At 42.3% G+C, this 14871-nt stretch overlaps 1 protein-coding gene across 3 annotated transcripts in view; it reads right to left on the reverse strand.

Moving 5' to 3' along the window:
• The window catches only part of WASL (WASP like actin nucleation promoting factor), an 87348-nt gene that overhangs the window by 54635 nt on the left and 17842 nt on the right, over positions 1–14871 (reverse strand). For all 3 annotated transcript variants that reach the window (XM_085870492.1, XM_085870494.1, XM_085870491.1), the window contains exons 2-3: positions 2993–3124; positions 2658–2741 (exon numbers count right to left, since the gene is read on the reverse strand). In XM_085870492.1, the coding sequence (XP_085726618.1) occupies positions 2658–2741; positions 2993–3124 (216 nt within the window). The remainder of the gene's footprint in view (positions 1–2657; positions 2742–2992; positions 3125–14871) is intronic.

A 14871-nucleotide genomic window follows, 5' to 3' on the forward strand; every position in this document is an offset into this window, starting at 1 on the left:
TCGTCGGCGATACGCTGCCGCGCTATGCATAACTTAGACTATAGTTGGGCAGAGGTTGTGAACGCCGAAAACATGCTCAGCATTCGTTGATATAAGTTATCGAAACATTCTGTGGACGTTACTAATATGTTATGCATACGTCCAACTCGTTATGAATACGTCCAAAACTGGAAAAAAAACATCAATAGTTCACCGTACGCCAGCGTTTTACATACATTTTGATACCTTGCCATACGCTGGCTAAAACCTCAAGGTGTGACAGGGCCTTAAGTCGAGGACCCCTTGTATATTGTTACGAATCTGGAAACTATGCGCACTCAACATTCAGGTCCCAAAGTTAGTTATGCCATTAAGTACGTGTGAGACAGGTCCCTTCCTATGGTCTGGTGGGAGAGTCGAATATGTGCGTTGTGATGTTTTTTTTATACTTAGGTTATTACATCTCACCACCTGCCCATCATGCTCCATCACCACCGTTGGCTGCTCGTACCTTGACCTGCCGAGAGGGGGGGGGCCTCGCGGTCCCAGTCCTTGGCTTCCCGAACGTTCCACACGCAGTGGTGGCTTCACCACCATCCACCTTCCTCAAACACGCGTGGAGGGGAGGGGCGGCTTTCTCTGGGCATGGCCGAAACAAAGCCCAGGAAGGCTGTGCCCGTAGGATCCTGGCCAATTAGAGGCGAAGAGCAAGGTGTGCTGACCAAGGCCCCTCCCCACTGAGAGAGGTCCATAAATTCCAAAGACTCTCTGAGGCGTTGTTGGTGGGTTGCATGAGAGGTTCTTAAGGGTTCTTGCTGTTACGAAGGGGTGTTTTCGAGGGGCGATTACGAAGAGTGGTTACAGGAGGTCTACGTTGCTGTACGAAGGAGTTTTTGCTGTCACGATGGTTGAGCAGAGGGCCATCGAGGTGGTGAACGTGTCTCTGCTGGCCCTCTACAAGGAAGGACAGAGCGATCCTGACCCTCCTCCGTGGACTCCGATTATTCGCCACTCGAACTCCGCCACGAGCCTCGAGTCCCCCACGTGCGACTGGGGATCGGACCAACGACCTTTGTCAGGTGCCGCATCATGGAGCACGCCCTCTCTCCGACGGTCACGTGCCCACCAAACTCTGACCCCCAGCTCGTCTCACTCATCGGCTGGAGGGTCGATTAAAGAACCTTGTGTTTTCTTTTAATTTGTGTGTGTGTCTGAGTGTGTTGGGCCCGTCTTGTAAGTAGAACTGCATAAGTGTTTTTGCCCATTGTAAATACTTGCATTGAATATTCGCTTTAAGTCTCGCCTCTCTTGTCTTTTAATTACTGTAAATAAATTTATTAGATATGTTCCCAGTTCGTTTCCGTCCTTTCTTGATTTGGTCCAGCATGGTCCGGGTCTGAGGTCAGACGGGGTGTCATCCCTGGTAATCGGCACATCGTAGCCGGAACGTCCTGGGCAGGCCTGCTCGACTGTATCCGAGCTAGAGTTGGTAGGTGGAAGTTGATACTCTACTGTAGCTGGTTGGTGATCCGGTTCAGCCAGACGTTCCAAGGGCGTGAATACCTGGTAGCTAAGACTGCGTGGTTACTTAGGTATATTGGATCGAGACAATTAACCCTACGCCACATGGTCGAGATATTGGCGTTTCACGGTCGATTAATCGACCCGCCGGCTTCAGAGTTATCCGGAGCGCCGGCCTACAATTCCGGGGAGTCTGGTGGAGACGACGCAATTTCCCCTACTTAACGGTCGTTCTCGCCACCGACCCCCGGCCCACAATTATATATATATATATATATATATATATATATATATATATATATATATATATATATATATATATACATACATACACACACACACATATACCATGGTTCTTGGATGTAATATGAAGGTGATTTGTTTTCTTCAGTGTCAAAGTATACAATTCAATTTAAATAAACGTTAAAAGAGGTTCAAAGGCGTATAAATTAATTCCGGGCTTTACCGCCATTTTACCAAGTGTCAATGACATCACCCTATAATCAAACACGTTACATTAGTTTTTTGGGCATGTTGTTTGTGTCCATTATGATGTTCTTAAAAACAGTAAGTTTCCTGTTTAGAATGATTTTTTAAATTTGTTTGACTGCCAGGCAGGCAGACAGTGTAAAAATATTATCTTGCTCCTCTCTGTGCATGCGTGATCGGGATGAATTCAGAGCCAAAGTGCGGTAAAACTGGAAATTGGTCTTTCAATTCATGTTCAAAATATAACATTTATTTTAAATAAGTTATTCCTCAATCATAAACTGATCAGATGGACAGAGGGACGGATGGACGGATGAACATGAACCTGTTGCTGAACCACACTTTTCACTTCACATGTGGGGTAATAACAGACAAGGAAAATAAATCTGATCAAATGTTACAAGTTTAAATCCTTCAAAACATTCTGTTCAAGTCAAACATCGCTCCTCAACATTGGCACAAAAATCTTGCTCGAATAAATTGCATTATCATCGACCTTCAACTGCATCTCACCCAACCCTCAATCACCATTGGCATTCCTATCCACAGTCCTTTCACAGTTTACATCATCCTTTCTTCACCCATTTCAAACAATCATAACTGCCTCCACAAATCAATGCCTATAAAATCTCTCATCAGCTTTGACTTACAAATGCAACAATACTTACATCCCCTTGAAACGTGTGGAAAAACTCAGTTGGAACTTTGTACCTGAACGAGGTGTACATTTCTTGCTCAAAGGCAAGTCCATCCTAATGCAGGACAGTCAAAACAAACATGAAAATTACAAGTTGTACATACATTTTCAAACTATGGTGTGTGGAGCTTGCATATTCATGGAAAAAAAATTGGGGGGGGGGGCCCCAATTGGGAGACATTGGGAACTCTGACGTTATTTTTAACATAATTTGGTTCTGACTTCACGCGCCTCAAAATTCCTCCAAACCATCACGCTACAAAGATAAGCAAAGGAGCACAACACGTAGCCTCATGGTGCTCTCACCTTGAGGTTGTAAACTCGAAAAAAGTACGAGCGTTGCGGGTTGTCCTTGACAAAGCAGAGGACCCCGCAATGCTTCTTCTGCCAACATCCATTTTCTGCTCGGAAAACTTGCACCACGGCTGTCGCCAGGCTCTATTAAGGAAAGGAAGAAAGAAAAAAAAAGTCGAGATTGTTGTACAATAAGTCTACAGACAAAATAATGACAAATAAAATACTTAAGACATTACAAAAGCAAGTCAGTGTGTCTTATCAGCTTATGACCACTTAGAAAAGAAAGGAGGATGGAAAATGCATCTTGGTGGGAAACTACAGACTTCTTTTTATAAGCCATGTGACATTTCAATGTCAAGATATGCACATGACTACCTTGCAAGGCAGATTAGATTATATAATTCACTGGAAATTAAAAGTGAGTGAACCACTTATAAATTTTAAAGTGCTATTTTACAGGAGCTGACTATTATAATGATGATAACCTGTTTGACTCCATACAAGAAAAGGTCTTTCAGTGCAAAATCCACAAAAATGCTGCTCGATAAGTGTGTCGATTTCAAAACTGCGTGCCATTATTCTTGATTAATCATCAATATAACAATGAAAAAGACTGAAAAACACATTGTGCTGTTACCCACAAAAGCGAAATGTCATTTTTGTAAAATGTTGACACATCCTCAGCTTTCAGGGGAATGTGCATTGCAGATATGCAAAACATGAACAAGATCGTCTTACACGAGCAAAGCCAGCACTGACAAATGTAATAATGTACACCGAACAGTACGTTATTTAAATGTGTTGGAAATTTTGTGGTGGCTGCCTGTCAGTTGCAACGTAAATCTGGATGTCACACTCGTTTGGTGATCAAATTAAAATTTACACGAGCAAAGAACCCGTCCTTATGTTTGGGGTTATTGACCCCACTTCTATGATATCTATGGAGCATTTAAATTTGCTAGTACCCCATGCAACATTCATTATTATTATTGCCAAATGATACCACTATTATTATTGTTGTTCATATTATTAGTATTAATTATTAATATATGCTTTGTTACAATGTTATCATCGTTTTGGTTGTTTATTTTGTAAATAGAATATCATGCCATGGAAGGACCCATCAATCTGCTCTGTACACCGATACCACTATTATTATATTATAACAAATAGTGTCAAAAGTCATACCGTCGTGCTTCACTCATCGACCCCTACCTACATACCAAGTTTCATCAAGATCGGGCGAATTTTTTGTGACCGTATCACATCTACGATTTTTCCAACTTTGAAGACACGTGACTCGATAACCAGGACGGATTTCAAAAAACCGGCCTGACCAAATTTAGAGATTGTTCCATATTGTCAGAATCCGAAGGAATTTCGAAGATCGGATCATAAACGGCGGAGGAGATAGATTTTGAAAATGGTGGTAATAATAATAGTGGTAACATGGCGTGCGTCAAAACACATGGGAATTCTTCGGGATTCTTTGTAGATAATTAGCCGAATCAACTCAGGAGATATTGACAATCATTTTGGTATATCACTCAATACATCAAAATGCTCCAGGAGAACTCCACAAAAACAAACAAACATGTGTCTGCATTTAAAATACACTCTGAATGGAACTAAATCACATTGCTTGCAATCCATCTCGAATGGAGCAGATATATGTGTGTGTATGTAGACACACACACACACACACACACACACACACACACACACACACACACACACACACACACACACACACACACACACACACACACACACACACACACACACACACACACACACACACACACACACACACACACACAGTACTGTATAGCGGAAATAACGCCCCCTTTGGTGGTAGACAATATTACAAATCATCTTCCTTTATCTTATTTGTAGTATAATGGAACCTTCTCAAACTTATAACATGTAGTTTGATATGTTGTGATGAATAAAATTTCTTTCAAAAATGACATATATTTATAAAATGCATTTCCAAGAAGAAGAAAGACCTGTTTCAATATATAAGGCAATTATATTTTGTGTGATGGCTAATAATCCCCCATCTGCAACATGGGCCTCGAAACTACTTGCATTGTGGTACGCGTACAGGCATGTCATGTCATGCAGGCTACAAAACTTTTTTTTTATTGCCGATGACTTGATCCTGGGTACTGCCAACACATATCTCGTTCCTGTTTTTTAGCCAGCTTGGTCAGAAACGGGGCTTCTGGATTTGGTCTCCATTTTTGTGTGTGTGCATGCGTGCGTGCGTCCGCAACCATATCTCGGACATGTATGGACCAATTTTATTCGTACTTGCCAGAAAGACAACACATGATGGTGCACATAAGCACGTCATTTTTTGACATCAGATCCAATATGGACGACTGGTAGCCATTTTAATTGTAAAAAATTACCCCCGGTTGGCGGTGACGGTCATCTCTGTTTTGACCGTATCACATCGACGATTTTTCCAACTTTGAAGACACGTGACTTGATAACCAGGATGAATTTTAAAAAACCGGCCTGACCAAATTTAGATATTGTTCCATATTATCAGAATCCGAAGGAATTTCGAAGATCGGATCATAAACGGTGGAGGAGATAGATTTTGAAAATGGACGATTTTGCAACTTTGGAGTGACCTTGACGTTGACGTTGACCTTCAATCAGGTCAAAGGTCATACCGTCGTGCATCCCTCATCGACATCTACCCACATACCAAATATCAAGAAAATCGGCAGAAAAAATGGGGACGTACGTACGGACGGACGTACGGATGTTGAACACGTCCTCGACCATTTCTCAGACAGGCATTTACCGATGTTGTTGAAACTTGGCACACATAATGAATGATGGCTTACTTGTGCATGCCATCTTTTTTTGAGATCAGATCCAAGATGGCCGACTGGCGACCATTTTCTTATGTAAATGTGGCCCCAACCATTTTTCAGACATGCACAGTCAGATTTTGTTAAAACCTAGCACAAGCACAGCACACGATGGTGTACACATGCACCTCGCTTTATTTTGTGATCTGATCAAATATGGACGACTGGTAGAATGGCGGCCATTTTAGTTGTACGTAAATATGAGCTCACCCTTTAACTCCATGTGGCAAAATTATTAAAACAGGGCCTCTGACCTTTTATGTCATTAACCTCCGCCATCTTCGATGGATGGAGGTCAGTTTTCACCCCTTTCTGTTTGTTTGTTTGTGAACAGTATTACGGAAAAACTCCTCGACGGATTTCAACGAAACTTGGTGGGGGGATTAGGTATGGTCCAAGGATCATGCCATTAGATTTTGGACTTAGTCCAAAATCCAATATGGCCGCTATGGCGGCCATTTTAAAAAAATATTTGAATTTTTTTTTTTTGCATTTGTACATGTTTTAAGTGATTTCCAACCCCCCCCCCCCAAAAAAAAAATTGTTAGAGAAAAAAAAAATTTTTTGCAACTTTTTTTTTCAACAAAATTTCGATTTTTTTTTTTTTGCATTTCTACATGTTGCAAGTGATTTCCAACAAAAAACATGCCGAAATTATAATTGCAGCTGATTTTGGAACTTCAGGTGGATATACCCACGGAAAATCAATTTCTGTCTCAAGGAATCTAGTTATGACGAATGAATTGAGTATGTAAAAGTTAAAAGTAAAAGGGAACGTTGCAAACTATAACTCTGTGAGCACTGTTGACGACAAATTGAATGAATAGGATATCAGGTTCACTTGAGTGACCTAGCAGTATTAGCGGCGGAGGTTTTGCACTCTACCGAGTGCCCCCCCCCCCCCTCGAGTTTTAACTTGTTTTCTATGATTTTCAGATGTACACACACATAACATAGAATTTCCATATTTTATATCATAGTCCAATGTGCAATCGCACATTTCCCACCAAAGGTGGGCCGAGAAGGGTACTCCTGCCCTCGTGCCCACTAGCATTAACAACGAACAACTTAACATATAAAAATACATGTACTGAGACTTAAGAGTATCACTGCAGCATAAAGAACATCTTAGTAATCATGCAATTCAAAATTACCATGACCAAAAGGCTAAACCTGCATAACCACAATGTTCTTTTGAGAAACAAGTCTTAAATTGTTCAGTTTAATTTGCTGATCCAATGAAAGAGGGTATGCCATTCCACTCTTTTGCAGCAGTCACGGTAAAAGTTATTTGTCCAGTTTTGATTTGGGTCTTTGTACACGTCAGACAAAATTGTTGTGAAATGGAACGAAGGTTGATAAGAGCCTGATAGAGATATGTGGTGCAGACAACTATTTATTTACTGTAGAGTATTCCAGGGAATGGTTATTGAATGTTTTGTATACTAGTAAGATTTTGTAACGTATTCTTTGAGAGATAGGTAACGCGTGTAATGCTTGCATCAGAGGAATGCAAAAATGTCTACGGTTTACTCGGCACACAAGATGAGCTGTCCAGCTCTGAATGCTTTACAGTCGCCCGAGAGAAACATCTGGAACAGATGTGAGTACTCCTTTACAATAGTCAAGGCATGATAGAAATAGGCTGTGAACAGCATGGCAGCAGACATCCCAGTCAATGGTGGTAGTGTTCTTTTATCGATACTAATAAAAGGCAATGTGTGTGTACGTGTGTGTGTGTGTGTGTGTGTGTGTGTGTGTGTGTGTGTGTGTGTGTGTGTGTGTGTGTGTGTGTGTGTGTGTGTGTGTGTGTCTCCTCCATAACTCCAAAACCATAAAACATAGCAGCCTGAAACTTTGCATGCATCCTAAGAAAACTCCAAGAAAGTGCAAGAGTGAAAATTGGGTGTTTGGGTTCATTAAAACACCCCTTTTGAACATAATTAATGGCCTTGTTTCATTCTATTCTTCATCAGGCGATCCTCGTCCACCTCACTGTCTGGGGTCTTAAAGAGTTTTCTGGGTAACCTCACTGGGGTCTGAAGCCACCATGTTTTTTGGCCTGCTCAACCATGCCTTGATTTGGAACAGGCTGCAACGATTTCTTAACGATAAATAAATGTAAGCTCCAGATTTGAAAATATCAGCAGTTCTGACTGAAAAAAGTGTTAATTTGTTCAATTCGGATATTGCAAGGCCGTTTCCGGGTGCATAGTTGTATCGAGGGCAATTGGTAATCGCTTACCAAGCCAGGCGTTCCCTTGGAGTGCTTGAGTGCTTCAGCCCCTTACCGAGCTGCACAGTACAAAATGTGTCCTGATCGGGATGTGCAGTCGACAAGGTAGAGGTACGTATGCCGCACACACGGACATGGTACATATGGGTAGATTTGGATCTGTACGGACCCTCCGCGGGTGTGTGGACATACCATACCTGTTACGGGTGCCGTGTTGGTAAAGTTTCATCCCGTATCTTATGGAGGTTCTATCAGCTTTTCCTTTGTCCTCACGCCAGTTTCGAAAGCATTTTGTTATCGGATTTGCTTTACAAAGGTTAAATGTTTCTCTTTGTGATTTTCAAAGCAAAATATATTTGATAACGCCCGATTTCTGAGCCGTTTGCCATATTAACGTATTTTCTAAACTACCGAGCCAAATTTTTTTCCACCAATCACACGCAGTTGTTTATAAAGAATAATATTTGTGAATATCTCCCAGAAACATCTATATAAATGTAACAATGATTTTCGGTGAAAGCTACTCCAGGTTTCTGGGTTGTATACAGTCCGTACTGTAGTCGGTTATCACATGAACTCCAACCTGCCGATCCCCCAAAAAATTGCCGATATCAGCCAAGCGTGTGTGTGTGCGTGTGTGTTGTTGTTGTTGATTGGTATCTACATGTGTGGGTTTCAGAATGTGGAATGGAGTCCTTCCAGGGCAGGCTCAAAGCATCCACCTTCATTTAAGTAAGGGGTCATGATTCATGGACCAAACTGTGAAATTTTCTGTTCTCATAGTTTTGTGACGAGGGCTTTCTTCAAGATTGTTGCTGAGCCTCGGACAGCTTCCAAATGTAGTTTGTATGTGATAATATTCCCAGGGATGGTTTTCAGCTCACCTGTAAAGCAGTTCTGGGGAGCTTATGGGATAGCACGTCGTCCGTCCGTCCGTCCATCCATCCACAAATACTTGCAACTTCTTCTCAGAAACTACACATACGATTTCAATGAAATTTGACCACAACCTTCATCACCTAAGATGGCATTAAAAAAAAATAAAATAAAAAAGGGAGGTCTGAGGGGGTCCACAGAGGGAGTTTAAGGTGAGGGAGGGAGCAGGAGTGGGTTACCTCCCCAGAGGTATTTGCTTTCTTCTCAAACGATGCACACAATTGTGATGAAGCTTCATGACAACCTTCATCACCCATGACATTCCAAAGTTTGTTCATGACATCAGAAAAATCGAGCTCGAAGGGGATTTAAGGGGAGTTGCCCCCCAAAATAAGTACTTGCTTTCTTTTCCAAAACTGCACATACAATTCTGATGAAACTTGATCACCATCTTCACCAACCGTGATATACTAAAGTTTGTTCACGACATGAAAAAAGATAGGGTCGAGGAGGGTCTATAGGGAAAGGGGGGTTGTCCCACAAAATATGCATTTGCTTTCTTCTCAAAAACTACACGCAATTGCAATGAAACTTGACCACAACCTTTATCACCTGTAATGCATCAAGGTTTGTTCATGGCATGAAAAAATAATCCATAGGTATTTACTTTCTTCTCCATTATATATTTTGTGGGTCATCCATGCCTCGCAGTGGTTCCCTGGTTATCTTATCCAGCCACTACCGGGTAAGCGCCCAGAGGTACTGCCCCTATGTTTAATATCTCTGTGAGATTCTTTGTCATCATTCTTGTCGGTCCAGCTATCACTGGGACAACTTTGGCATTCTTCAGCTTCCAGGATCTTCTTACTTCATTCTTGAGGTCTTCGTGTTTGGTTATTTTCTTGATTTCTGTATCGTGTAGTCCAAAATCACTGGTATCAACACCTCAATAAGCAATGCCTTCTTCTCTTTTTTGTACCCAAGTATGATATCTGGTCGCAACGCTTTGTTTTTGATGTTGACGCTCCATGGGATCATTAGGTCGTACGTGAGCAGGACTTCCATGTTTTCAGAGATTAGTTTTGGTTCATTTCCCCACAAATTTCCTGGAACTGGGACATCAAAGTTTTTGCAGATGTGGCAGCAGATTACTTTATAAAAACTCTGTTGTGTCGTTGTGTGTACAGCTGTTCTGACATGAGTTTGTTTTTGTGTGTGTTCGGTCATAAAGCATAACATATCATTCTCTTTACTAACCCCACATCCACCTTTCTTCTTCTTTTTTTGTCTCTGTCTCTTCTCTGTTTCATCAAAAGACAGCATTTTGTATTTCACAAACAGATTGCATGTCTATCGGTGAGTCTCAATGAGGATGTAAAATGAAGTTTCCCATGCGAAAAAAAAGGATCCTTTATAACATGGAGTTGTTGTAGTTGTTGCTGCTGTTGTGGTGGCTGTGGACGTTTGTTTGTTTGCCCCCTTCTGTGTACTTTTATACATTTTTCTATTGTTTCGAGAAGTATTACGTGATATAAATTTGTGTGCTCCTTCCGTGTCCGTGATGCGTTAATCTGAAGGGTTCTTGCTGTCAGAGAATAATAAAGGTTAATGTTGTGCTCTGTCTTAAGTTCCAATTCCTGCTTCTTCCTCTTCCCTCCCGGAAAGACTGGCTGATGAAACGAGCATTTTTATGATTACAAAAATCTTTTTTTACAAAAAAAAGAGAATTGATCCAACTAAATCGATTATTAGTTTTCAAACGGTACCACTTTTATAATTCCACGACAGCAAGGCCTCTGGAATAAAGTGTGACAATACACGTTCGCATCGATAATTTACTAAATCCTTCACGAGCACACCCGTAGTACAGCTACCAGTTTTCAATGCATTCTGTCCAGCAGTTTAAAACTGCATCAAAGTTAAACAAACACAAAAAACAGCCACTTCTCGAATGATATATCGTACAATTGGGTGAGGTTTGAATTGTTAACGTTTTACAAAGTACTCTAAAAACTGTACACTTGTAGGATGTGACAAAGTTGCAGTACTGTACTACCTTTTATCTATAATAATGAGTGGAACATTTGTTACGTACATACTGAGAGAGAGCGAGAGAGCAACAGAGCGAGAGAGCGAGAGATGGGGGACATGATGGAGAAACAAGGTCAAAAGAAATGTCACCAGAGAGTCACGGGGCTTCACCTCAAAAGCAGTGACCCGACTTTGAGAATATGCAAAGAACAATGAACAAAGAACAAAGGTTCAAAAACTAGAGAAACAAGGAACAAAAGGAATTTTGCTGTGTCCATAGTTTAGGGATTTATTCCCCAATGGCCCAAAATGTTTTGATTCATTCAAGGTTGAAAGTACATGAAAGTGAATGTTTTCAACCGATCCACAAATTCAAAGCTGAAAGTAGATAAAGCCAGTTGATGGAGTTTGAGGTGAGAAGCAGTGGTTCAACTTACTACGAGTTTGACTGTGGAGAACCACCAATTTCCTTCAGACCATGCACTCCAATTTTGGCAAACACAGCAAAGTGTATTACCGAATTCTGTTATTTCCCAGAAAACAAGTCACACTCATCACCAGATGGAGCAAAATTTCACATGATTTTAAAATCGGATTTACACTCACAGCCACAAACATCAATGAAAAAAATTGGTTCACAAAAGAAAACCAGAGAGTTCATCGAACACCTCACCACATGCATATTGAGAAACAAGGACAAGGGTGGAGTCTGTGAGCAGCAAGTTTGAATGGTCGTGATTAAATAAAATGCGGTAATATTCTTACGAATTTGGAAACCATGAGCACTCAACATTCAGGTCCCAAAGATCAGTTATATCGGTAAGTATGTGTTTGTAGTCAGGGTCCCGTCCCTTTGTTTAATGGGTGATTAAATGTTCGTGCGCTGCAGAGTTATTTTGATAGTCAGGGTTTTCTTTTACATTTTCAACAACACCACCACCTTCGCCTCACTCCATCCTGACGCCATAACGCTCGCGGTGGGCGGAGTTCAATGAAGGACTTGGCGTCTCTCTCGACCAATCAGAGAGATGTGAGCGAGTTTGCAGTCGTTCGGCCAATGGGAGCCAACGCAGGACAATATTACTCATCTTCCTGTTTGAGGGGCGGTCCGCCATGACACCTGCTATGCCCCCCCCCGGGTCCAATCAGCGGACTTGGCGCTCCTTTTGGCCAATCGCAGGGGCAACAAGCGGATCGCACGCCAAAACCGTCCAGTAAGGGGGGGCGGGTTACGAGAGGGAGTCCCCCCCCCGGACGGGGAGTGAATAATTGATCGGCACGATCCGACTGGGGGCAGTAGGGGTTTGCCTGCCGGATCGTCTCAGATCGCCTCGCCTTGCCTGCTGGCGCTCGCTGCCTTGTCCGCCCTCGTGCTGGTTGGCGTCACTCCTTCACCCTCAGTCTCTGGTGCTTGGAGTGGCATTGTTGTTGCGGGTTCGAGTCCTGCCGAGCCAGAACATAGAAGACCGCACGAGGCAGACAGGTCCAAGCTCACCTTTCCTCGAGCTGGAAGCCTTCAATAAAGACCCGACGGGGTCCGTGTGTGTGTGTGTGTGTGTGTGTGTGTGTGTGTGTGTGTGTGTGTGTGTGTGTGTGTGTCTGTGTCCGTGGGCCCCATCTGATAAGTAGAAACTGTTAAATGCCTGTGTTCCTTGTACATTATTTGCCTTGCTATATTCGGATAACTTTGCCCTTACGTGCTCCCCTCGTTCCCCAATTATTGTTGTAAATAAATTCCCCTTTTGTTGAATGTACCACCTCATCCTTGTCCTTTCTGCCACTGGTTCGCCACGGTGCATATTGGGAATTAGGAAGGCCGTTGCCGTAGTTGTACATTTGGAGCGGCGCGGCTCTGGTAACTGCGCTCGGTTACGCCGGATCTGAGTCGTTACCTGCGACTCGGATCGGACAGAGTCGGCCGACGGTGTAGTTCCCTGGTAGTTAAACTGCCTGGGTATTTAGGTATATTGAAATTAGGCAATTAACCCTATCCCACACCGAAGTATTGGCGACCACTGTCCTTTCAGTGATCCTTCGGCTCCGGAGTTATCCAGGGTGACGACCGATAAATTCCGGGTGTTCGGTGGAGCCGACTCTACTACCTCTAGTGGTTGTGCTCTCCACCGAGACCCGGCCCCACAACAATATTTTGTCCAAGACTGCTAAACAGAAGGGTTTTGAAAGTGTCAAAAAAGCGATTTGTGTTCTGCAATGTTCAAACATATAATTCAATTGAATGAAAATAAAGATTTTAAAGGTTGTTGGAAAAAAAAAAAAAAGGTAACCGCCATTAATGCAGTGTCTTCCACACCACAATAATTATTTTACACGTTAAATTAGTTGGTCATGCTTGTTGTTTGTGTCCTTTATGGCATTGCCAAAAATAGTAAGATTCCTGTTGGGATGAAAATTAAAAAAAAAATTTTTTTTAAACTATACGTATGTATATATATATATATATATATATATATATATATATATATTATATATATATATATATATATATATATATATATATTAAACTCACCCCCCCTCTCACCCCCCTCTCTCTGTAAATGTATTCACAAAAACAAATAAATAAACATTAATTGTGACGTCATAGCACCGTGTCTTGTCATTGGTGGACAGATAAATGGCCGTAACTTGGGAACCGCTCGCCCGATTGACATCAAACCTCGAAAAGGCACATCCGCGGGTCCCCAGCAATATTCCTGGCAAGTTTCAATCAGATCGGACCGTCAATCGTGCAAAAATAAAATAATAAAAATAAATAAATAAACATTAATTGTGACGTCATTCGTGACATCATTGCACCGTGTCTTGTCATTGATCGACAGATAAATGGCCGTAACTTGGGAACCGCTCGTCCGATTGACATCAAACCTTGAAAAGGCACATCTGCGGGGCCCGGCAATATTCCTTGCAAGTTTCAATCCGATCGGACCGGCGGTCGTTGAGAAACTGCGGTCGCAGACAAACAGACACACACGCGCGCGCGCGCACACACACACACACACACACACACACACACACACACACACACACACACACACACACACACACACACACACACACACACACACACACACACACACACACACACACACACACACACACACACGCAGATTGCTGGAATTATAGATACTAGTACGGGCCCGTAGGGGTGGCCTCTCTCTCTCTCTCTCAAACCTCGAAAAGGCACATCCGCGGGTCCCCAGCAATATTCCTGGCAAGTTTCAATCGTGCAAAAGAAATAATAAATAAATAAAAATTAATTCTGACGTCATTTGTGACGTCATAGCACCATGTCTTGTCATTGGTGGACAGATAAATGGCCGTAACTTGGGAACCGCTCGTCCGATTGATATCAAACCTCGAAAAGGCACATCCGCGGGGCCCCGGAAATATTCCTGGCAAGTTTCAATCAGATCGGACTGTCGATCGTGCAAAAAAAAAAAGAATAAATAAATAAACATTCATTGTGACGTCATAGCACCGTGTCTTATCATTGGTCGACAGATAAATGGCCGTAACTTGGGAACCGCTCGTCCGATCGACATCAAACCTCGAAAAGGCACATCTGCGGGGCCCCGGCAATATTCCTGCCAAGTTTCAATGAGATCGGACTGGCGGTCTTCGAGAAACGGCAGTCGCAGACAGACAGACAGACACACAGAGATTGCTGGAATTATAGATGCTAGTACGTGCCCGTAAAAAAAAAATAATAATAATAATAATAATAATAATAATAATAATAAATAAATAAACCACACAGGCCGTTTCTTCGCTCTCACGTGCCCGTACGTGTGTGACCCGGAAGTTCGATATTATTCGCAGTTACGGTTATTCGCAAT

Source organism: Eptatretus burgeri, chromosome 2, assembly GCF_056783735.1.
Source record: "Eptatretus burgeri isolate ZD-2024b chromosome 2, Ebu_testis_v1, whole genome shotgun sequence".
In the NCBI taxonomy this organism is placed as follows: Eukaryota; Metazoa; Chordata; class Myxini; order Myxiniformes; family Myxinidae; genus Eptatretus; species Eptatretus burgeri.